The sequence below is a fragment of the Bos grunniens genome, chromosome 1 (assembly GCF_055505025.1).
Source record: "Bos grunniens cultivar Pamir isolate PY7600 chromosome 1, Bosgru_T2T1.0, whole genome shotgun sequence".
NCBI classification, from domain to species: domain Eukaryota; kingdom Metazoa; phylum Chordata; class Mammalia; order Artiodactyla; family Bovidae; genus Bos; species Bos grunniens.
The window spans coordinates 88,424,799-88,449,959 of NC_141165.1; the positions used below are offsets into that span (position 1 = coordinate 88,424,799).

A 25,161-nucleotide genomic window follows, 5' to 3' on the forward strand; every position below is an offset into this window, starting at 1 on the left:
TCACTTTGACTCTGGAAAGGAAGAAGTTAAGCAACAGATCTACAAACCATACTTCCCCCTTCTGGGGAGGGGGAAGACAGGGAATGGGTGGATGGGTGGGGATGCACTTCCAGGAAAGAAAGAAAGTTGACAAGACCAAACCTTATAAACACATCAATGACAGACCTCCTGACAAACTAGGTACCTGCCAGCAGGAGACTCCTTATTTATGGTGTGCTTTTAGTAGGATCTGTCTGGCCTGTCTATGACTTCTTATGGTAGACAAACCTACAATCAATGGCTCCCTGGAAAGTATCAAATAAGTTACACAACTAAGTAAAAAGTGATTACATTTCATGATGAAATGGCTCTCTTCAGGGTAAGTGAGAGGATGCAACACACATTATTTAGAAACTTTGCATGCCAATCAAGATCTCAGCATATCCTGATGTTGTAAGAAAGGTCTTGGAGCTTTTGGTGGTCCTGGACTTCTGTGTTTTATCTCTGTCTTGGATTATCTGTATCTTTGAAATTATTAGTAAAGTAAGATATCTGATTAGTGATCGTCTGATATGAAAATCCAGGCCTTTGTGTTATCTTCCCACATGAAGAAGGGAGCTCTGAGTGTCCGAAGAAGAGATACACCACCTAGAGCAGACGCTTGGGAGGTAGACCAGATCATTTCTCAGCTCTGTCTTTGGTTCCAGTCAGTGTAACAGCATCATTGTTCAGAAAGCTGCATTTACTTCTGCCAACCTTAAGTTCTCTTCTCTTACCTAATTTTAACCCTCCCAACCGGTTCTCATATATCATCAAAGGAATTTCTAGGCAGAAACATAAGAGGGAAATAAGAAATAGGCTACAGTTTGTAACAGAAAACACCAATTACTTTAACCTCCCAAAGCAATTTGGCATGTCCACCAACCAACCAGCAAAACCAATGAGTTCTCCTCAGATCTCTGCTATAGTTTATGAAACGGAGAAAGCTCCACATTTAATTTAGACTGAAAAGGACAGCTGTAGCAGATTTACACAGAGAATATTGAACACTCTGACTTTCACTTTTATGCAACACCTAAAGGGAGGAACTCCAGAGGATACTGATAATTAAATATCCGCTTACTTGGAATAATGGAGAAGGCAATGGCACCCCACTCTTGCCTGGAAAATCCCATAGACGGAGGAGCCTGGTAGGCTGCAGTCCATGGGGTCGCTAAAAGTTGGACACGACTAAGCGACTTCACTTTCACTCTTCACTTTCATGCATTGGAGAAGGAAATGGCAACCCACTCCAGTGTTCTTGCCTGGAGAATCCCAGGGACGGGGGAGCCTGGTGAGCTGCCGTCTATGGGGTCGCACAGAGTCAGACACGACTGAAGTGACTTAGCATTACTTGGAATAAAGCTGACTTAAATGAGAAAATAAATCCCATATTATTTATTTATAGTAAAAGCTCAGTAAACTATTTTTCTTTTACTCAGCAAGCACTCGGCTACAAGCACATTTGAAAGAGGTTAAAATTATCTTACTAAGTCTCTTCTTCCCCAAATAACTTTAAAACATTTCTACAGCAAATTCCCCCTACTTTACTGTCTTCTCTCTCAGTTACCTGCATAGTCTTCTCTTTCTAAAACAGCTAATCACAGAGTTAAAGCCCAGAGCCCACCCTTCCATCTGCCTAAAGCAAAGCACAGGGCAGCCTATCCGTTGTCCACATCTCTCCCTTGCCCAAGGCACAAAATTCATCCTAGGAACTTCAGCCTTAGGGATTAACAAGGAGGGGTGAAAACTTATATTTCTCTTAGAACTGGGGCCTAATTGACTGGAGACTGTGGCAGTGTGGATGGGTGAGTCAGTTTTATTTTATTTAAAAAAAATTCACAACCCCACTAATTCCTGAAAGAGCTTTGGAAATACTTAAGTTTGAAAACCACACACACAAAAATCTTGTATAATAATAATCATTTAGAAAGGTCATACATCATGTGGGCTAGGGAAGGAGAGGATAGTTATATACAGTTGTTATTGCTGCTATTTAGTTGCTAAGTCGTGTCTGACTTTTTTGTGACCCCATGGACTGTAGCCCACCAGGTTCCTCTGTCCATGGGATTTCCCAGGCAAGAATAATGGAGTGGGTTGTCATTTCTTCCTCCAGGGGATCTTCTCGACCTAGGGATCAAACCTGGGTCTCCTACATTGACAGGATTCTTTACCACTGAGCCACCAGGGAAGCCCAACAGTACAGTACTTTTCATTTAAATCTATAACCCTACTCCATCCAACTGCCCATTCATTATGCTTACTCAAATGTTTTGTCAGAATCCAGGATAGAAGATTGTTCCCCACCTGTGGGGTAAGGAGAAACTCCTGTAAGTAACCATAAAACTGACACTATCTGACAGTCAAAGGCAAAGAAGGACCTCAAGTTCTTGTGATTAAAGAGCAGAGACATTACTTTGTCAAACAAGGTCCGTCTAGTCAAAGCTATGGTTTTTCCAGTAGTCATGTATGGATGTGTGAGTTGGCCTATAAAGAAAGCTGAGCACCAAAGAATTGATGTTTTTGAACTTTGGTGTTGGAGAAGACTCTTGAGAGTCCCTTGGACAGCAAGGAGATCCAATCAGTCCATCCTAAAGGAGATCAGTCCTGGGTGTTCATTGGAAGGACTGATGCTGAAGCTCCAATACTTTGGCCACATGATGCAAAGAACTGACTCATTGGAAAAGACCCTGATGCTGGGAAAGACTGAAGGCAGGAGGAGAAGGGGACAACTGAGGATGAGATAGTTAGATGGCATCACCGACTCATGGGCATGAGTTTGAGTAAACTCCAGGGGTTGGTGACGGACAGGGAAGCCTGGCATGATGCAGTCCATGGGGTCACAAAGAGTTGGACACGATGGAGTGACTGAACTGACTGACTGGCACACCAATTTTTCAGGAAAGAATATCCATGCCCTACGCTGAGATCTTGGGAGAATTTTTGTGAGTCTTTATATAAGAAACTTCAAAAACAGAATGGCATCTTCAAAGTTCTACCCGAACAGCTGTGATGGTCTGCACATAGTTATTTCTGACACTAGTCCTCAGTAAAGGCCAAAGGCATGGATGCCCTGTGGTGATTCTCTAAGTCATTTTCTGCAGGGTTGGCAGGCTGGAGTGCCTGGAAGTGAAGTCCTGAAGTTGAGGAAGGTGAAGGTTTGAAGGACAGGGCTGAAAAATAAGGATGACATAAGACCCAGTCCTAACCCAGAAGAGAGAAGAGAGGTTGGGGTGGGGCTCACTGCTGCCCCCACTCTTCTCATCACAGAACTACAAGTGCTAAGTCAGTAGGACCCCACAGACAGGAAAGGCGGGCGCACTTCAACATGACTAGAATCTAGATTTGAAACAAGACTGGTTTTCAGGTTTACTGAAGCAGCTAGGAAATGTGAGGTTCAGCAAGCATCTCATAGAACTGAATTTCATCAGAGTTTCTCTAGAACTATACTACTTATGACATGCTTCTCACAATCCTTTTTTTGCATTTGAGAAGTGACCAGAAATATAGTCAAACTTAGGGAAAACTCCACCCTTACACATTAAGAGTTAATGTAGATACAGTTATATAACTGCCTAAGATATAGACTTCCCAGGCTTTCTTTGAGAAGTGTCACATTTTCAGACTGTTAGTGTATTCTTCTCTGAGAAGAATCAGCCCAAATCACATAGTATTTTATATAATTTGATGATTTGACTCTTAAAGAAAAGGATTGGGAGAAAAAACATATCTCCTGGTTGGCTCTAGAAGAACCCGTAACACATAGGAGCCTACAGATACAGAGTTGTCATTGTGTCTTTGTATGTACTTTCAAACTATTTCCTCTTTAAAATGTCCTAGTCTAGACAAACAGAGATAAAGGCAATGATAGGTGCTGCCCTGGGCCTCCACTGCCCATGCTGGCACTGACCCTAAGACCTTGATCCTGGATCCTACCAAGCAAGGGCCCCCAGAAGGAATCTGCCCAGAAGGGAAGGACGGGAGAGTCTCTGTGTACCCACCACTGTCTGGGGTGGCAGTCACTAGGAGATGTGCCGTGGTGGATATGAAAACAATCACAATCCATCCCTGCTTCCATTTCTCCTCTTTCCCCCAAAATAAGCATGTGAGATTTCATAGAATAGAACATGCAGTCTGGAGCCAGCAATGGCAGCATGGGCTCATTGCTGAAGTTCTGCTCTAGGCAGATGAAAGGTCTTCAGGTAGAAGCTTTCCCATGCCTGGGCAAAGCTAGGATTCCTTGGACCTGGTTGGCAGTGTGGTCAGGGTGACATAGAGGGGGGAGGTACCTTCAGGAGCAGCTGGTACTTGGTAATCCTCTGGACAGGCTTAATTAGGTAGGAAGAAATGGAGTTGGCCAGACCATGCCGCTGCTGTATCTCCTACAGGGATGAAAATGGACACTGTTAGACACGGTGGGACATGTGCACATATGTGTTCTGGGAGGAGGTGGGCAGGGTTAAGGAGAGAGGAGAAAAGAAAAAGGTACAAAATGATTAGAAACTATTCTTGGAAGGGGAAAAAAGGGAAAATGTATAAACCAAAACACATAGGAAATCATCACTGTGTCTTTAGATGATAATGAGTGCCTGAGCAGTAGAGAGGCTCACACCTAGATTCTGGAACAAGTGAAAATACAGTTAGATAAGCGAGATGTACATGGGTCATTGATGGCGTAGAGCTAAAAGGATGAATTAGGGTTTGATGGTGAGTTTTTCAAGGGTCAAGTTTCACAGATCTTATATAGAAGAAAAACATGGTGAAAACAATGTTTCAGAAAGACTCATATAAGCCTAATAGCAACACAGAGAGTAGAGATTGGGAAAGAGACACAGACACCAGTCCAGAGATTATTGCAGAAGTCTAAGTGTGTAAAAACAGAATTACCATCAATCCAACAATTCCATTCCTGGGTATATACCCAAGAGAAATCAAAACATATGTCCACAAAAAACTGCTGCAAAATATTCATAGTAGTATTATTTTATTAAGAGTAGTGAAAAGGTGGGCATAACCCAAATGTCCATCAACTGATGAGTGAAAAAACAAAATGTATTACAGTCATACAACAGAGTATTTTTTTGGCCATAAAACAGAATGAAATACTGAGACATGCTACAACATAGATGAACCTTGAAAGCCTTATGCTAAGTGAAAGAAGTCAGTCACAAAAGAACACCTATCATTCCATTTTTAAATGAAATGTCCAGAAGAGGAAATCTATAGAGATGGAAAATAGACTGTCAGTTGCTCAGAGCTGGGGGTGTAGGGAGGATAAGGTGGAGTGTGTGGGGATGCCTTATGAGGTGATGAACACGCTCTAAAATTGACTGTGAGGATGGCTGCACATGTCTGCGAAGGTACTAAAACAAACCGTACCCTCTACATACGTCTATGTCTGCAGGTGTGTAATGTGGGGGCTTGCCATAAATGAAGGTTAGTGAGCACAAAGCATCGGGAGAATTACAAGAAACATTTTAAACCTAGATAAAGTAGGACTTGTTACGGGCCATGAAGGAAGGTGAAGCAAAGGGAACAATAATAGTCATAAATCATTCCATTTTCCTCCAGCTATCCCAGAAGGTGGCAATTTTCTCACTCATTTGCCTCTTCCCTAAACTTGTGTGTTTATATCAGGACTTGTTCAAGGAAAATGGGCAAAACAGCTGGCAGCCTGACCCTATTTGGGCAAATTAACATTTTGAGCTTATCTGGGGCTTTGGCAGGAGAGCTCAGGCAATAAGGCACTTTGACTGGCTTCCCTCTCTAACAAGATGCTGAGTTCCTGGTAGGCTTCATGTGGAGAGTAAGGAAGGGGTGGTGTCCAGTGGCTGGGTCAGCCAACCAAGCTTAGTAATCAACAGGGTACCAGTCATCACCGCCTCACAGCTCCTACGTCTGGTGTAGAAAATGCTGGATCATGTCAATGTGTGGGCCTTTCTGGTGCTTGAATTTTCTGTGCTTTCTTTACAGTAATGGATAACAGAGCTGTCTTTATTGGGGTTTTAATCTCTGATGGAAGGAGGGCCTAAAGTAGATGGTCTCTAAGTATAGCATTTAGGGAAACTCTTCTGATGGGAGGGAAAAAGCTACAAAGATGATGCTTTCTGGAACGTTTAGGGAATCATCAGGAGAATTTGCTGCCCTCTCTCCCCACCTCTAGGCCAAGCTCCAGGAACTCCTACTGGACTGGTTTTCTGTCTTGCATTGGCCTCCCCAACTAATGTACAGGCTTATTAGGCATGATATTAGAAACGGGGGGTAGGGTGTAAAATTTGGGGTATGTCCAACTTATAAATCAAAGCCTAGAAATTGGCTAGAAACAGGAATATGAGGAATGTAGGATGAGAGGAAAATGCAGGTTAGCACCAGACACTGTAACATGTAAAAAATGAACCAGGCAAACCATGAGTCAACCTTCTCAGGAGCTCACAAAAGGCATAGTATGGCATTTGTAACCTTCAAAAGGCAGATGGTTACAAATGCCATAAAGAGACAAAGTATACTGCACATAAAGAGAAAGGCAAGGATTCACGTAGGAAGCAACACATGACTGTGACCGTTTAAGGATAGGAAGACTTCTAAGGGTGTCTATGTGTGCCTGTGTGCAGTGTGTGCAAAGGGCTCACGGTCTATCTTAGGCAGTGAGAATAGTGTGTGCAAAGATAAGGAGGCAGATGAGTCTGCAGCCTACTCAGAGCACAGGATATGTATGTTCAGAAAAATGTGAAGTGGAAGACAGGACACAGTACATTTAAAACTTCAAAAAGACTCTTCTAGATACTATTGATAAAAAACCAGAAATATATTAAGAGAAACACATTATTAAGGAGAGAGAATAGGAGTAAAGGGCATCTAAAATGATACCCAATAACTTCTGATACCAAGTCAGAGAAGTGCTTTTCTTGAGTTTTAAGTTTAAACAAAACCTCACAAATTTCACTTTGGGACCATTTCCATAGTAATACTCCATCTTTAAAAATCATGTCTGTTTTTTCTTGTCTGGCTTTCACCCATTCAAGTATTATTCCTTCACTGAGCAACAAGACACTTGTAGAATCATTTCTGTTACAGCAAGTAAGGCTAGAAAGATGCTCAGAGAAGGATTATTTTGTAAACTTGAGTATGGGAACCATGTTTGAATGTCTGTGACCCCATGGGACCTGGCACATTATCTTGCTTACAGTAGACATTCAAATATTTAGAGAAGGAATGAGTAGGCAGAAAGTTAGACTGATAGACATTTAAAATTTTCTGAATTTCAAGTGTTTGTTACTTCTGCTATGACTCTCAGAATGGCCATCATTGTTATCACCTATCTCTCATTGAACTTCACTTTTTTATTCTCATTTCTTTCTCCGCGCACCCCCCCCCCCCTTGTTCTTTCCATGCATCCTACAGTGATCCATTTGATTCTGTTCATGTTATAGCCAGTAAGTCACTCTCTGGGGACCAGTATCATATACACATCATTTGCCAACAGGACTGTGCTCACCCAAAACCAGAGGCCCTGACAAGGCACATCAGCTCTGAATCTCCTCTTGGCTTCCACTACAGAACAAGTGCTCGACCCTGGCTGCACGTTACTCTCACCTGGAAGTGTTTAAAAATCTCAATGCCCAGGCCAAATCCAGGCTGATCATAACACAATCAGGGCTGGGACTGGAACTAGTATTTTTCGTAGCTCTAAGGTGATTCCAAGGTGCCGTCAAGGTTGAAACAATTGTATTAGAGTAGTTAGTGATTCTCAAACTTGAGTGGGCATCAGAGTCACCTGAAGGGCTCCTTAAAACTCAAGATTGTTTCATTCCAGCCCTGGGGATTCTGATTCAATAGATCTGGAGCAGTGTCCAAAAATAGGCATTTCTAATAAATTCTCAGGTGATAACGATGTAGCTGAGCTGAGACCACACTTTGAGAAGTCCTGCATTTGAGGAGCTATAGAGGTGGCTCAGATGGTAAAGAATCTGCCTGCAATGTGGGAGACCTGGGTTCAATCCCCAGGATGGGAAGATCCCCTGGAGGAGGGCATGGCAACCCACTCCAGTATTCTTATCTGGAGAATCCCATGGAGAGAGACAGGAGGGCTACTGTCCATGGGGTCACAAAGAGTTGGACATGACTGAGCGACTAAGCATGCGCGCGCGCGCGCGCACACACACACACACACACACACACACGCTGTAGAAATGGAACATCTTAATTGGCACCTGCATCCTAGTACACCTCTTCTACACATGAGATTTATGGCTAGCTAGATTTGGTGTTGTGTGCTTAGCTGCTCACTTATGTCCGACTCTTTGCAACTCCATGATGTTGAGATATGCAGGCAAATGTGCCTTATCAGAAACCACAGCACTTGAGATGGGATGAAATAAAACACAACATTGTTGTTTTGTTATTTATGAGTCATGTCCAACTCTTTTGAAACCCCATGAACTGTAGCCCGCCAGGTTCCTCTGTCCATGGGATTTCCCAGGCAAGAATACTGGAGTGAGTTAATACTGGAGTGAGTTACCATTTTCTTCTCTAGGGGATCTTCCTGACTCAGGGAATCAAACCTGTGTCTTCTGCTTGGCACATGGGTTCTTTACTATTGAGCCACCAGGGAAACCCAAAACAAAAGATAAACAGTGGTTTTGGCTTTTTCCATGTTTTATCCATGAGAGAGAGGATTGCGGGGGGGCCAATAAAGAAAAATGAGGAACAAAGGATAGTTAGAAACCCATAATCTCAAAGTACAGAAGCATTCCACCTGTTCGTCAGTGGCTCAAGAATGGAAGTTCACAGCTTACATCAAAGAAGGTGCCTGCATGCTCCAGGATCAGCTGGTTGGAATCAGGCTTGTTTTTACAGTAGGTGACGTACATCTGAAATTTGTCTGCCTAAAAAAACAAAGATAATAAAAGATCAGCATCCATTAGTTGCTCCCTTCTGTTTACCGTGCCATCAAGTGCTGTGCAGTTAAGCCCTTAGATATTGCCTGGTACAGACAACCCTGTGGCAAATGCCCTGGGCTCATTAGGCCTGTGCTACCCTAATAAACTTGGGGTACTTTTTTCTTATCAGCAGGGGAAGAGAGCTCACTGAAAGAGAGTTCATTTAAAAACTAGTCTGTACTAGATAGAATTAGAAAAATCAATTTACAAATCATAATATGTCCTGAAGCTGGACAGAATTTATTGAGAGAGTATCCCCCTTCTAGCATTACCTATAATTTGCTTCCCATCTTGAAAAATGATAGCATTTGCTTTAAAAACGAAAAGTCAAAGAATGAAAATGAAGTGTAATCTCAGCAGGAGATCTGCTTGTACTCTAAATGTCCCCATGGGGGCAGTTTCTAGGGCATGTCAAGCAACTGTGCCACCATCCCACATGTGCCAGAAGCAATGATGGGGGAAAACGAAAGCAGGGTGACCCTTGGGGGGTCCTAAGTGAATCCTAAACAGTGAATCCCAAACAGATTGCTTCTTCAAGTCAAGAATCCTATGGCTCGGTAAAAATTCATTTCTTATGTCTTTGACATCTCCTGGGTTAGTGCTTCACAGCCTTTCCACTGGGAAAGTTATGTGTACTTTGGCCACCAAGCACTTTTCCCAACTGTGAAGTACTCCCCATCCCAATGCCTGCATAACATTGGGGATGTCCTCTTCTAAAAAAGAAGCCTAACTAAGTGCTAATTATAGCAGGTTTCACTTATGCCAGCACTTCCTTTCCCAAGTACTCTATACATACTAACTCATTTGATCCTTATGAGAATCCTATGTGATGAGTTCTTTTATTATCAACCCACTTAACAGGTACGAAAATAGTGGCATGAGGTTGGTTGCTGTTGTTTAGTCGCTAAGTCGTTTGACTTCTGTGACCCCATGGACTCTAGCCTGCCAGGCTCCTCTATCCATGGGATTTTCCAGGCAAGAATATTGGAGTGGGTTGCCATTTTTTTTCTCAAGGGCATCTTCCTGACCCAGGGACCAAACCTGTGTCTCCTGCATTGGCAGGCAGATTCTTTACCACTGAGCCACATGAGAAGTCCACAATGTAGGTCACTTTAAATTCAGAAAGCAGTGGAGCCCAGGCAAGTTGACTTGAGGCTTCTTGGTCATAACTCTTGCCGTTCAATACATGGCAACTCTTTCTACCCTTTACTCCTGCATTATAGTCAGACATTAAGGTGATAAGACTTAAGAAATCACTTTGAGATAATTCTTGGCAAAATGAGCATATTGTATACTAAAGGTTTTCTGAAACCACTTTTATGTACTATTTAGGAGGCATTCATCATCCCTAAGAGATGCTAATAAATCATACTTATGGTTGATTGAAAGGCAAATCCACAAAATGTATGAAACAAGACACCAAAAAAAAAATTCTTTCACTTAATGGTCAGTTTCATTTTTTCTCTACATTGGCTGTGCAAGGGATCATATACTATTATTAGCAATAATGTGAACTGTGCATGGGCTCATGTATTTAGAGGTGGAAAATGTATTAGCACAAAATAAAATGGTAGTCTGAGACTTCCTTAAGAGACCAGGCCAGGAAGTAAATGTTACAGTTTCAGAAAAAGGAGGCAACTCAAGTCTAGAGTTGCAGGATAAACTGTGATATTAATTATATGTCAATGGACTATTCAACATCCCAGCTCCTCTGAGATCTTTCCATTTATAAAATATAAAACATAACCACAGCCCTGCCTATTCCATAGGGCTGTTAAGAGCGCAAACTCTCTGAATTGTGAAGACATTGGAAAAGTAATTAGCCTGTTTTGAGTAGTAGTTCTAATTAGTTAATTGTTGAGTATTTAGAACTCCTGGCCCTGGGGAAAGATTTCCGTGTTTAGTTGCACTTATTGTACTAGGTGGGCTTCCCTGGAGGTGTTGGTACACATATCACGAGCCTGAACTCAGGATAATAGGGCGTGGAGATACTAACAGAGACTAGTGTTTCCATGTATATAATTAAAACCTGGTACATTCAGCCCATTTACTTGGCCCATGACAACAGCTCCAAGAAAGAGAATGACTACGTATACATCCTGTAGGTCAGAATTGGGATGGATAACCAAGGAGTCTGCTCTCTTACTAAGGAAGAAAATGTGAACAATGGCTTGGTGGACTTCTAAAGTTCTAATTCCCTCATCCTGTTAAAAATAACTCGTGGATGGAGCTGGAACAGTTCTTCTACCAGGGGTGGTGGTCTTATTTCAATCTCCTGACATTTCAGTTTTTGAAAGTTTTTTAAGGTAGATATCAGACACAACATCTAAGGACCTTTCCCAAGGAGGGCTCTGGTGCTCAGTGATAGACTGCTTTCTTTCAGATCTACTCATGGATCTTCTCTACAGCCCCTGGTCCTGTGTTAGAATGTCAGTGACACCAATCATCAGTCAGGCACTGAACAGTGATGCCATCTGGTATCACCTGTACCCCTGGAAAACATGGGATCGTAGGAGGAGAAGTTCAGTAGGTTACCCAAGTAACAAAGCAGTGTCCCACATCCTCAGGCAGCTGCTCATACTTCTCCAGTTCTTTGAGGAAGATGCTGCAAGGAGGGAGAAAGGCTGAAATCAGACATTCTGTACTGTTGGACCCCTCCCCACCAGAGGCTCATACTGAGGCCAACCCAATCTCATCAGCTCCATTATTTACATATGCCTTCTCCACTTTCTAAGTGATGTGCGGTAAGGAGCAATTTAAAATATGTTGGAACTAATTTCATTACATTTTAAATTAATTGATTAATTAGTGCTACTTAATTGTTTCCCTTAAAGGTTTACACTTCTCAGGCTGAAAATGATGGAATATGATACTTGTGTTGGGCATTTCAATGGTAACTATGACTCTATTTTTTAATACAAGTAGTCTGAGCATGTTGCAACACTTGAAAATATATAGATATAGGTATCAAAAGACCAAAATAATACTATCTATGATCCCAGAGGTAAGGTGGAAAAATTCTGAATCCTATACTGACTTCTTTCCAATTTTTCACTTTCTTCCATCAGTACCCAGTTTGTGCTAAAAACTGAGTTAATGCTTCTTGTTGCTGACACTGTTAGGAAAGAAAATTTAATGGGGAAAATGTCATAATACATTTCAAAGCTGAATTGAATTACTACCGAATTTTCTGCCATTGTGAATATCTACGGTATGGCTCCTTTTTATGTTAATAATTAATAAAGAGCTGACCACACCAACTTCAAATTCATACATTAAACAGTTGGTTTGAGCTCAGAGAATACAAGCTCAAATAAGCCAGAATCATTGGAATGGCATTTTCTTTTTAAAAATCAGACAAAGTGTTACAAGTAATTATGAGGTTGTAGGGAAACATTCTGACAATGATGGACGATGGTATAATCTTTACAGGTCAATTCGACAATACCTATCAAAGTAAAAAAGTACTTATCTTTGCCTCCGCAATTTTAATTTTGGAAAATGTGCTATAGTTGTAGTCACACATATGCAAAATGAAGTATACATATGCATATTCACCATGGCACTCTTCATAATAGCAAAAGGCAGTGTATAGACGACAAAGTAAACCATAGTACATCCATAGAACCATATACTATATGGCTATAGGAAATGGCAAAACTTTGTAGGTTTTTACATGGAAGAGCTCCAGGGCAAGCTGTTAAGTAAAAAAGGCAAGATGTAGAAGAATGTACCTAATATTCTGCCTTTTGTCTAAGTAGGGGATATATATACTGTTATTTCTGACCCAAGAAACTAATGGTTAAAGTGTATAATTTTAGTTTTGCAAGATTAATTCTGGAGATCTACTATATAGCATAATATCAATAGCTAAGATTATTGCATCACATACTTAAAATTTGCAAAGAAGATGGATCTTTTGTTAAGTGTTGTTATACAACAATAGAAAAGAAAACTTTGGGAGGTGATAAATATGTCTATGGCCTTGATGGTGGTGATAGTTTCATGGGTATATAATTATCCCCAAATGCACCAGTGTTTTTGTGATATTAAATATGTACAAATTCTTACACCAATCGTACTTCAATAAAGTGGTTAAAAAGAAAGTCTTCCCAAAACAAAGAGTCAACCTACTGAACGGGAGAAAACACTTGCAAATGATGTAACCAATACAAGGTTACTATCTAACATATATAAATAGCTCATACAACTGCAAATGAAGCAACTGACAAAGGATTAATTCCAAAATATATAAGCAGCTCATATAGTTCAATATCAGAAAAACTAACAATGCGATCAAACAATGGGCAGAAGATCTAAACAGACATTTCTCCAAAGACATACGGATGGCCAATAAACACATGAAAAGATACTCAACATCACTCATTATTAGAGAAATGCAAATCAAAGGTACACTGAGGTATCACCTCACACCAATCAGAATGACCAAAATACTACAAACAATAAATGCTGGAGAGGATGTGAAGAAAAGGGAACCCTACTGCACTGTTGCTGGGAATGTAAATTGCTACAGCCACTATGGAGAACATTACAGAGATTACTTAACAAACTAGGAATAAAACTACCATATCACCCAGCAATCTAACTACTGGGCATAAACCTTGAGAAAACCACAATTCTAAAAGATACATGCACCCCAATGTTCATTGCAGTACTATTTACAATAGCCAGGACATGGAAGCAACCTAGATGTCCATCGACAGATGAATGGATAAAGAAGCTGTGGTGCATAGATACAATGGAATATTACTCAGCCATAAAAAGGAACACATTTGAGTCAGTTGTAGTGACGTGGATAAACCTAGAGCCTGTCATACCGAGTGAAGAAGTCAGAAAGAGAAAGAAATATCGTGTATTAATGCATATAAATGGGATCCAGAAAATAGTACTGACGAACCTATTTACAGAGAAGAAATGGAGACGCAGACACTGAGAATGGTCTGGTGGACACAGTGGGGGAAGGAGAGGGTGGGACAAGCTGAGACAGCAGCACTGACACATATGCACCACTGTGTCTACAACAGACAGCTAGCAGGAATCTGCCGTGTAGCACAGGGAGCCCAGCTGCGTGCTCTGTGACGACCGAGAGGGCTGGGATGAGGAGGGGACGGAGGCTTAAGAGGGAGCAGATATATAATATGACTGATTTGCACTGATGTATGGCAGAGACCACCACAATATTGTAAAGCATTATCCTCCAATAAAAACAACAACAACAACAAAAAACAACGTGATTTAAAAATGGGCAGAAGACCTGAATGGACTTTTTCTCCCAGGAAGACATACAGATTGCTAACAGGCACATGATAAGATGTTTCAACATCATTAATCATCATTAATCATCAGATAAATGCAAATTAAAACCACAATGAAGCATCATCTCACACTAGTCAGAATGGCTATCACCAAAAGGAACACAAATAACAAATGTTGGCAAGGATGTGGAGAAAAGGAGCCATCCTACACACACACACACACACACACACATACACACCTGTTATCTGTGTTCTGTTTTCAATGACATAGAATGATTTGGTTTTGGTTTAAAGAAATATATATGTGCAATTAAAAAATGTTTGGCAAGCCATATTTGTAAGGCCAAAATGCCAATGATTTATAGAATCATCCTGCTGAGTCACTTCAGTCGTGTCCAACTCTGTGCGACCCCATAGATGGCAGCCCACCAGGCTCCCCCGTCCCTGGGATTCTTCAGGGAAGAACACTGGAGTGGGTTGCCATTTCCTTCTCCAATGCATGAGTGAAAAGTGAAAGTGAAGTCGCTCAGCCGTGTCCGACTCTTAGCGACCCCATGGACAGCAGCCTACCAGGCTCCTCTGTCCATGGGATTTTCCAGGCAAGAGTACTGGAGTGGGGTGCCATTGCCTTCTCTGTTTATAGAATCATAGATGATATTTTTGTCCATCTGCCATTGAAATTTTCTACTACAAATAAGTATTACTTCAGTAGTAAGTCAGTTGAAAATGTTTGAAGACTCCTAGCAGTACCCATTTAATGATAATCATCTTTCCCCTGAATTCTGGAGTATCCTGATTTGAATCACTGAACAGCAGTGATTACAATGCAATTTGGGCTTACAAAATGCAAATATGCAGTGCTCAAAAATCAATAAAGTATCATATTTACTGCTACTTTTAGAAGAACTGCAGGTGACCCACATGTATTTAATATGAATTCTAAATTAGAAATAGAAAAATATTATATAATGCTGCAAGTGAGGATCACATTTTTTTACAAGGACAAGAAGAAAACATGTTTTTTGTTGTTGTTGCAAAGAGAAGCAATCTGGATCATCACCACATACATAACATAACATATTAAAACATTCATCTATTTTTAATATACTATAATTTTTATTTCTGGAACTAAATTCTAAAGGACATGTATTGTGTGGGTGTTTTCCATGAGAACACTAAACAACATAAGGTACAAAATCTTCACAGGTATTTTTTCAGGTGTTGAGATAGTCTTTATGGCTGTTTCTCATATTGGCCTTCAGGATAATCTCAGTGAAGACAATGGATAGAGATTCAGCTCTGAGATGTGATGGGCTGAACAGGACCTGGGAGTTAGGGCTGGAATGGCTTGGTGAGTCAGGGAAGAGCTACTCTAGGACAAGGACTGGTGAAAGGAAATGAACCGCTTTAAAGAGAAGAGGAGTAAGCACAGAAGAGCACTCGGAACAAAAGAGAAGGAGGAGAACCTGGAGCCCCAGGCGCCTAGGATAAATGCTCCTGGGTGTAGGAAACTTCCACTTGCCCACTTTTGAGCTCTCGCTCCAGTCCCCTCACTCTGACCACTTTGGTATACAGGTTCTTCTCTATTAAGAGTGACCAAGGAAATGATACGATAGCCTGGATCATGACATTCCATAGAAGATATAAAATTGTATCCTTGTTTTAGAAGTTGCAAGGACTCTGACGACTCAGGGAGAGCTTCCCTCTTTCCTTAACTTATGACCAAAGGTCAGTGACTTGGTCACTTAAGGTTAATTTTAAGTAAAAAATGGTAATTATGCCCACAGAGTTGATAATTGATCTAGAGGCTGAAGAGAGTAATAGCAATTTTTGGTGACAGTAGCTGCCTATGGGAGGATACTCCAAAAATTCTCAAGAAATGAAAGCGCTTTAAAATGAATTAAGTACATAGCATATCATTTCTAGAATTAATGCCTTTCTGGAAAATGAAGGTTTTAACAGCAACTGCCACTAGCCCACTCTTCTACTAATCCAAGGCCTCACTTTCCTTTCCTCCCCAAACCAAGCTCAAATAAAAGAACCAGAGTTCACATCTAGTCACAGTTGTCAGTAGGGGGTCTTACAAAGTACCATTTTTCTCAATTTTAAACAACCTCGTGTTGCGAGGATTTAATAAACTCATGTAGGTAAAAAACCCAAAGCAATACCTGGTGTACAGTAGGCACTAAATTAGTTTTTCAGGATCAGTGCCTCCCAATTTTAATAAGCTCCACTCCTGGAGACTTATCCCCAGGGAGCTTTTCCCACCCTGCCCCTGGTAAAAATCTATAGTAGATTGTCTTCTCTGAAAACCATATCCTGGGAAAAATCTTGATTGGGGTTATGTAAAAACTGGATTTCAAGGTCATGTATCATTTAAGCTTGGAAATTCTGGGTTAAATTGGTTTGTTTATGAAGGGACTTTCAAAATCCTATAATATGATGAGGTACATTATATCTCTGAAATAAGTAGAGTATGCAATGCTTCCCAAACTTCTTTGCAAATGGAACACTTTTGGGGAAAGTATCAGACTTTGTCTCAGGGAACACTTAGTGATCCCTGCTCCTGCCTGTGCACTGTCCTCTGGGTTAGGATCTGATGAGCATCTGTATCATTTAGCAAAACTCCGTGGGTGATTTTAATGCATCCAGTCCATAGATCAGCTTTTGAAAGTAATTTTTTGGGGCTCCAAAATCACTGCAGATGGTGACTGCAGCCATGAAATTAAAAGATGCTTGCTACTTGGAAGAAAAGCTATGACCAACCTACACAGCATATTAAAAAGCAGAGACATTACTTTGTTAACAAATGTCCGTCTAGTCAAAGCTATGGTTTTTCCAGTAGTCATGTATGGATGTGAGAGTTGGACTATAAAGAAGGCTGAACGCTGAAGAATTGATGCTTTTGAACTGTGGTGTTGGAGAAGACTCTTGAGAGTCCCTTGGACTGCAAGGAGATCCAACCAGCCAATCTAAAGGAAATCAGTCCCGAATATTCATCAGAAGGACTGCTGCTGAAGCTGAAACTCCAACACTTTGGCCACCTGATGCGAAGAACTGACTCATTGGAAAAGACCCTGATGCTGGGAAAGATTGAAGGCGGGAGGAGAAGGGGACGACGGAGGATGAGATGATTGGATGGCATCACCAACTCTATGGACATGAGTGTGAGTAAGCTCTGGGAGTTGGTGATGGACAGGGAGGCCTGGCGTGCTGCAGTCCATGGGGTCACAAAGAGTCGGACGTGGCTGAGCGACTGAACTGACTGCCCTTTCCAGTGTGCTTCCAGCTGGCAGATCCTACATCCACTCTACATGGTTTAATTTTTAAATAAAAAGGGTAGGAATTAAACAAGCTATCCTGTGATGGGCATATCGATTCATAACTTTGAGTAAGTTGTGCACTACCATCTCAAGTAATTGTTGAAGACCAGTAGCAGTATTAAACCCTATTTTGCTTTTTAATTTGAAACTTATGAAGACAACAGGTTATGTACACTTGATCAGTATAATTCTACCTACTTCAAATAGACGTGATGAGTTTAAATTAAAGCACAAGAAGTCACAACACTTTTCACAAATGATGGGACATTCCTCCTCAGCTGTTCTATAGCAACATCTTGGTCTTTACCACTTCAATAATTATGTGTAATAAATCATGGGAGAATGAGCAAAGCAAGAAGTTTAGGTGCTTGTGTGAATATCTGGGGTTCTTTCAGAAATGAGTAAAACTTTTAAAGAAATGTCAAGATTCAAATACTGTATGATATCACTTTTTTGCAGAATTTACAAAATACAACAGACTTATGAACATAACAAAAAAGAAGCACGCTCACAGATACAGAGAACAAACTAATGGTTACCAGTGGGGCGAGAGAAGTGGGAGGGGCAATACAGGGGTAGGGGATTAAAAGTTACAACTATCAGGTATAAAATAAAATCAGCTACAAGGATATACTGTATAACACAAGGGATACAGTCAGTATCTTAAATGGAATATAACCTTTAAAATTGTGAATTACTCTATTGTACACCTGTATTGTACATAGTGGGGCTTCCCTGGTGGCTCAAATGGTAAAGAATCCACCTGCAATGTGGGAGACCTGGGTTCAGTACCTAGGTTGGGAAGATCCCCTGGAGGAGGGCATGGAGACCCACTTCAGTATTCTTGCCTGGAGAATCCCCATGGACAGAGGAGCCTGGCGGGCTACAGTCCTTGGAGTTGCAGAATCGGACACGACTGAGTGACTAAGCACAGCACATCATACTTAGTGTACAACAACTACACTTCAATAAAAAAGAAATGTCAAGATCTAAGCAATGCTATTACTCTATCAAATTATTGTGATGCAATACATTATGCAGTTACTTTATGAGGAAAATGCTTCCCTCCAGCTTTGGATGGGATCCTGGGAAATAAAGCCACTAGCATTATTGACAGAAAAACTTTGTGAGCTTTATCATTGCTGCTGCTGCTAAGTCACTTCAGTCGTGTCTGACTCTGTGCGACACCATAGACGGCAGCCCACCAGGCTCCCCTGTCCCTGGGATTCTCCAGGCAAGAACATTGGAGTGGGTTGCCATTTCCTTCTCCCATGCATGAAAGTGAAAAGTGAAAGTGAAGTCGCTCAGTCGTGTCCGACCCTCAGAGACCCCATGGACTGCAGCCCATCAGGCTCCTCCATCCATGGGATTTTCCAGGCAAGAGTACTGGAGTGGGGTGCCATAAGCACTATGAAAACAGTACCATTCCAAAGGCACCCTGGGCCATTCTGAAACTTATTTTTGCCAAAGGTAAATTTGGTCTATAGTCTTACTGCTTCTAGAGGAGTGTGTCCTTCACTGAGGACCTTCATATCAAGGGTACAGCTTGAATTTAAAGGGGAATACATGCGATGGCCTTGTTTGTGCATGCTCTCAGGCATGGGCATATACACTTGTTGGTGAGAAGGGGAATGAAGCAGGGTCACAGTGGTAACAAGAGAAAAGTAGAACAACAAGGAGACATAAACAAATAAAGCTGGAGGCAGGCTGGGGAGAGAGGATCAGGCTTATTGCAGGCAGCCCAGGACACTGCCCCTTATGCTTCTGCATACAAGAGGAGCTAGAGATCATTTCTAAGGGACCCATTAGTGACCAGATAGACCCAGAGCCCAGCATGGAAGAGGTTCTGGACTGCAGGCCAGGACAGCTGGTTAGCACACTGAGCAGCTGTTAAACTACTGGAGGGTTGTGTGCACCCCAGGGAAGGTGCCAGATGGCTCATAGAAGTCTTTGCTCAGCACAGTTTGATCATCTGGGCTGAGCCATGACAATCACCAGGCTCTCTCTTTATTTCACAGCAGAAACTTCTGCTGAGGTTAGAGGTGGAGAGGGAAAGGTGCACACGGCTGGACTCTTACTCAGTATACCCCCCACCCTCACCTTAAACCTCAAGCAGCAGCTTACCTCACGGCAGTGCTACCTGTTGAATATGTTTTGCTAATATTTCCTAAATTTAACTTTTGTGATTAGATGAATCAAACAGTACTGCACAAACATAAGTTTAATGTTAAAGTAAAATATAAACAACTAATCTTGCATTTAATGTTATTCATAGGCCATTGACAGACAGGCTGTTTAGTAGCTAGGCATGGACACCAAGAAGTTAGTTTGTACAACTGAAATGAACATGACTTTGACACACCAAAATGAATGTTTAGACTTTGTTTTTCTTTGGGTACTCCCCCATATTTATAAAAGTAGCACTGGGAAAAAAAACAGCAACAAAATCGCAGCTATAATTTTTTAAGGCCCTACTGATAAGTGTGTAAGGCTCACAGTTATCTCTCAGAGTATAAATTTAGGGCCCAAGAAAAAAACACACTAGGATGTCCCCTTCCTCTCTGCTTGACATTTGAATATTAAGAAAATGACAGTGTGAAAATAGGGAGTCATGAAGACGTGGATTCTTTGGCTGTGTTACTCAGTTTGAGCAGGTCACAAACCTTTGTAAGTTCCAGTTTCTATGAAACAAGAGAGTAGAATAGAACAAGATTTTCCTGGTGTGGGAAAGAAGCACAGAAAGCAGAGAATACAACCAAAGTGCGTGAGTACAGGAGGGAGAAGGAGAGGCCAAGCAGGGAAAGCAGCTGCCCCCTGGCAGAGGGGCCTTTAGATGAGGCTGTGGCCTGCACACCCCTTCTCTCTCCACTTGGGGGAGCCAGCGTCTCACCTTGTAGCTACAGATCCACCCTCTGCATTCCACGGGGTTGTAGAATCAATTTAGAGGGTGGAAACCAGCATTAAAGAGGAAGGAGAACAGAACCTAATCCAAAATATCAGAGCTCATCACACATGGTGAGGGTATCATTTTGCAGGATTTAATTTTCCTATTATATATAATATATAAAGCATGTGCATATCAGGACAGGATATATAATTTTTCTTTGGCTCATAATACAAAATGTTTGAAAAACACTTAACTGACTCCCCTGCCTACCATAGGAGACAGGGAGGGCTAGCTCTTTTTCATCCATCTCTCCCCTTCCATCTCACTCTCCCCCTCTCTATACTGCCTCCTCTAGTACTGCCCACTCTCCCTTCCTCTCCCCCTTCTTCTCCCCATCTCTTCTTTCCCTTGATATCCACTGTCCTCACTTCTCCTCTATTCTATTCCACTTTCCCACTCAGTCTGTCTCTCCTCCCTTCCTCCACACTCTGGTCGCCACCACTCCTGCCTTGCACCCCCTCCACCCACCACCTTGCCCTTCTTGTGCCTCAGTCTCACAGGAGCGGACGTGACAAGACACAGTCCACTGGGAGTGTGACGGCTTCACCTTCCCCCACCCTTGACCCAGGATGGAGACTCACTCCCAGACTTCTTCATTTCAGGCCATTATTGTAAGGGTGTGTGACCTGGATGACATACCTATGGAAGAAATGGGTTGAAGTGTTCCTGAGATTTGAGGATGCACATTGAAGCTGGTTAGATATGAACCAAAGCAACCAGACTTGGCAGTGCCAGCCATGGTCTGTGGAGAGGAGAAAGGGACCGCCCCAGCCCCTGGAATCTATGCCTAATTGTTCAATGGGGAGATGTCACAAAATGTGCAAGTCACTGGGCCTTCTCTGGGTCTCAGGGCCCTTATCTGTCAGTGGAGACAATTATGCTTGATGCTCAGGAAGACCTTCTGATCCCTGACAACAGAGATTTTTATAAAAATGTTATTGCCCAGACTCACATATGGCCATATCTCCAAAAACTGAAAGGGAAAAATTAAGTTCAGATTTAACCAAAGGGGATGAGCATTTTAAATAAACTGCTGTCCTTACTGAAGCTGAAAATCAAATACAAGGCAAACCGAAAATGAATAATTTTCCCACATTATAAGCTGTAGGCCAGTCAAAGTGGGGAGAGAGCATTAATAAAACCATCACCATTGGGGAGATCTATGTATGGCATTTATTACCTTTCCTGAGTACTCCCAGAATGCTTAACAAAATGCAAAAAATAGATCTAGGTTTTGAGTAGATAAGTGCCATGGTCTTTGGATCTAGTTCCATAGATATGAGATGCAGAATCAACATAGGGAGAGCAGAGGGTAAAAACCAAGTATCACTCCACTTAAACCTCCAATGTGTGTTAACATCACTACTTGTAACTGTTAAATTCTACATATATGAATTGTTCTTCTTTACAAAATTTTGGTACTGAATGGAACTTCTCCATTCAATACCTACAGAGACAAAGCTCCTACAGGAAGGTCACACACACACAAAACCAATCTTGACTGTCATTTTTCAAAGTGACATCATTTAGAAGGATCGATATTAACTAGCCGAGTCGTTTAACATATTCACTTTTGGTCTAGATACTAATTTCCTAGCGCCTCAGCTGATGTGGTTATGCAGGCCGCGTCCATCTCAGTCCCTCTGCCTCTCAGTCTCTCTGTCTCCAGTCTTCCTCCCTCCCAATCTCTTTCCCTCACTCTCTCTCTAGAGAAGATGCACAGAACCTGAGCTATGCACTAGAAATCAGAGGAGTCTGTTTCTCTGTCAGATAGCACTTAATTATAAATTTGAAAAGATGCAAGCAACTGGGGTTAAAAAGAACCTTTTGATATGTTTAGGTTAAAAAGTGACCATTTCAGAAAAGTATTCCTAAAGAGCAAACTAGAGTTGGACAATTGCCTGGTCTTCCCAATAAGAAGTACCCAGGAAACTCTTTCGTTTAGACATGCAAATGTTTTGCTTGTCTAGAAGGTTCTGACAGTGGTGAAGAAAAATAATGATTTTCCGTATCTTGAGATTTTCATAAACAAAAGAGAGAATTATGACTTGAATGGCATTAGCCACAAGTCTGCAAATTTTAATTCTATTTTTAGCCCATCCATACATTCATCCACCCAACACTCACTCACTTAATGTTTACTGTGTGCCAAGTATTGGGGTTATGCAGTGAAAGATATGACCTCTTATGGAGTTCACAATTTCTGCATTTTCAAAGTTGGCTTAATTGCCATTTTTAATATTACTCGTTAGAGATTTTAGAGGGTTATACTTTCTACATTAGTCAAATTTTGTATGACATGAGAAGAAAGCACATATTATGAGTAGAGTAAATAAAGCCTTAAGTCTTCTAGATCCTACTGGGAATTAATAAACAGCTTGATTTTTTTGCATGTTCCCCTAAATTGTGGACTATTTAAAACATCTTTTGGTGGATAGCTTTCTAAATGCATTACAAGTTCCTTGCTTTTTCATGCAGGATATGCCAACGATTCATTATTAGCTATTACTAATATAATAATATATTATTACGCTGTATCATAATACAGGGGTTCTGTTGGGCCCTATATTGGGTTATACTGGGACATAGGATCATCTGTACCAATGGAGAATAGGTCTTGACCACCTTGATCTTTTGGGTTCTTTTGACTCTTTTTTGAAAGTTTCTCTTTCTTTCCTGTCACGTACTGATACCAAGCTACTTGCTCAAATTCTTGATTCTTATTTGATGCTTCTAAATTGCTATGGGCTTGGAAACAATCTGACCAAGAAATAGAGAGGGTTTTATGGGAGACAAGAAGGAGTTCCTCTGGAAAGATAAGAACTTTATCTTTATGCTATTTCTTTTGGTTGGTCAGAGGCTGGTTTTTATTTTCTTCTTGTTTCTTATAATGTTAATAAATAGGTAACATTTTTGGGGTAGCTGTGTTCTTAATCACTGAATTTATTCCTCTACAAAATGCGATATTCCTATGGCTTAATTTGACTTTTTATTTTATGGAGTTCTTAGAACTCTATTTTGTAACTGTTAGGTAGATCTTCAGCTACTTTTTAAATAGACTACCAAACAGCTTGCCTTGATTTACTGGATTGATACCTTTAAACCACAATAAGGCAAGGTTATGCTAGATAATCTGTTGTTATTTAGTTGTTAAATTGTGCCCAACTCTTTATGACCCCATGGACCATAGCCCACAAGGCTTATCTGTCCATGGGATTTCCCAGGCAAGAATGGGGAACATGGAGTGTTCCAAACATGGAGTGGGTTGCCATGTCCTTCTCCAGGGGATCTTTCCAACCCAGGGATTGAACCCATGTCTCCTGTATGGCAAGTGGATTCTTTCAAGGCTGAGCCATAAGGGAAGCCCAGATATTCTGTTACAATTGGTCAATTTTGAAACGAAGAGTCTTTCCCCTTATACACTGATTTGGCAAAAACAAGGCTCACATGAAGTGCGTATAGTGATCTCTGTATTTCTATACCTTGCCAATTTGGTAAGAATGTGAGCAAAGTGAAACTTCTGACTAAATCCCAGAGATCATAAATCAGATAAGAAAAGTAACATGACTTACTGCTTTCTAGGCTGATATCTTCCCAAATATCTAGGGAGATGGGATAATACTCAACTGAGCTCAGATGATGGAATGTGGGGTCAGCGGTCAAGAATGGATTTATTGGGATCTTATTAAATAGACATGAAGAGAAAATATTGCTGTCGCTGGAGATTTCCAGACAAAAAATATAGAGAGTATAAAAATTTGGATTAAAAAAAGACTAGAAACTTTTATCAAGTACTCCAGAGAGTCAGAAGGTATTTTCACCCTGGAGCTTACTGCTTTCATAATCGGATAGGGGAGCTACATATTTTATGTTTCCTTTAAACTAATGCCATTTGATGACTTTACAGGGGATTAATGATCAGGTGTTGATGAGAGGAGTGCCTCTTCACCTGCTTTTTAGACCTTTTAGAGCTCAGCATCCTTTTATATCCAACTATTACTTGCCAGGTGGCTCAGTAAGAATCCGCCTGCAGTGCAGGAGATGCGTGTTTGATCCTTGGGTTGGGAAGATCCCCTGGAGGAGGAAATAGCAACCCACTCCAGTATTCTTGCCTGGAAAATTCCATGGACAGAGGAGCCTGGTGGGCTATAGTCCATGGAGTTGCAAAGTGTCAGACACTGCTGAGCAACTGAACACACACACTTGCCTTTGGTCATTCTTAGCAAAGAATGAGGTCTCATTCTCTAGAGCTGGGCCGTGCCATAGAGTAGCCACTTGTCACCTATATTTATTAAACAAAGTTGAAAACGCAGCTCTCAGTTGCATAATCACACATCACGTGTTCACTAAGCACACATAGCCAGTGGCTATGGTAATGGACATCACAGACACAAAACATTCCCACCTACTGACGGCTCTATGGCACAGTGCTGCTCTGGAGTCTTGGCTCAGGGGACTGCCACCCTGGTGCCCTGGCAGTTTCATCTCCAGCATGACAACTTCATTGAGTCAAAGCCTTGACTAGCCCGACCCTAGGACTTCTTCTACACTGTATCCTACAACTCTGAACCTCTACGTTAGCCCTCCTTTGCAACAGGGTCCTGAGAGAGCTCTAGGACTTTTTGTCAACATTATTTCTCAAGGTTCCCTCCATTTGT

General features: G+C 41.4%; 1 protein-coding gene across 46 annotated transcripts in view; it reads right to left on the reverse strand.

Moving 5' to 3' along the window:
- Positions 1-25,161, reverse strand: part of KALRN (kalirin RhoGEF kinase) — a 692,908-nt gene that overhangs the window by 218,255 nt on the left and 449,492 nt on the right. For all 46 annotated transcript variants that reach the window (XR_015164343.1, XR_015164397.1, XR_015164395.1 and 43 more), the window contains exons 26-28: positions 11,493-11,562; positions 8,814-8,903; positions 4,308-4,400 (exon numbers count right to left, since the gene is read on the reverse strand). Coding sequence is in view for 37 of the 46 variants with exons in the window: in XM_086402125.1 (XP_086258251.1) it covers positions 4,308-4,400; positions 8,814-8,903; positions 11,493-11,562 (253 nt within the window). In the remaining 9 variants the exon portion in view is untranslated. The remainder of the gene's footprint in view (positions 1-4,307; positions 4,401-8,813; positions 8,904-11,492; positions 11,563-25,161) is intronic.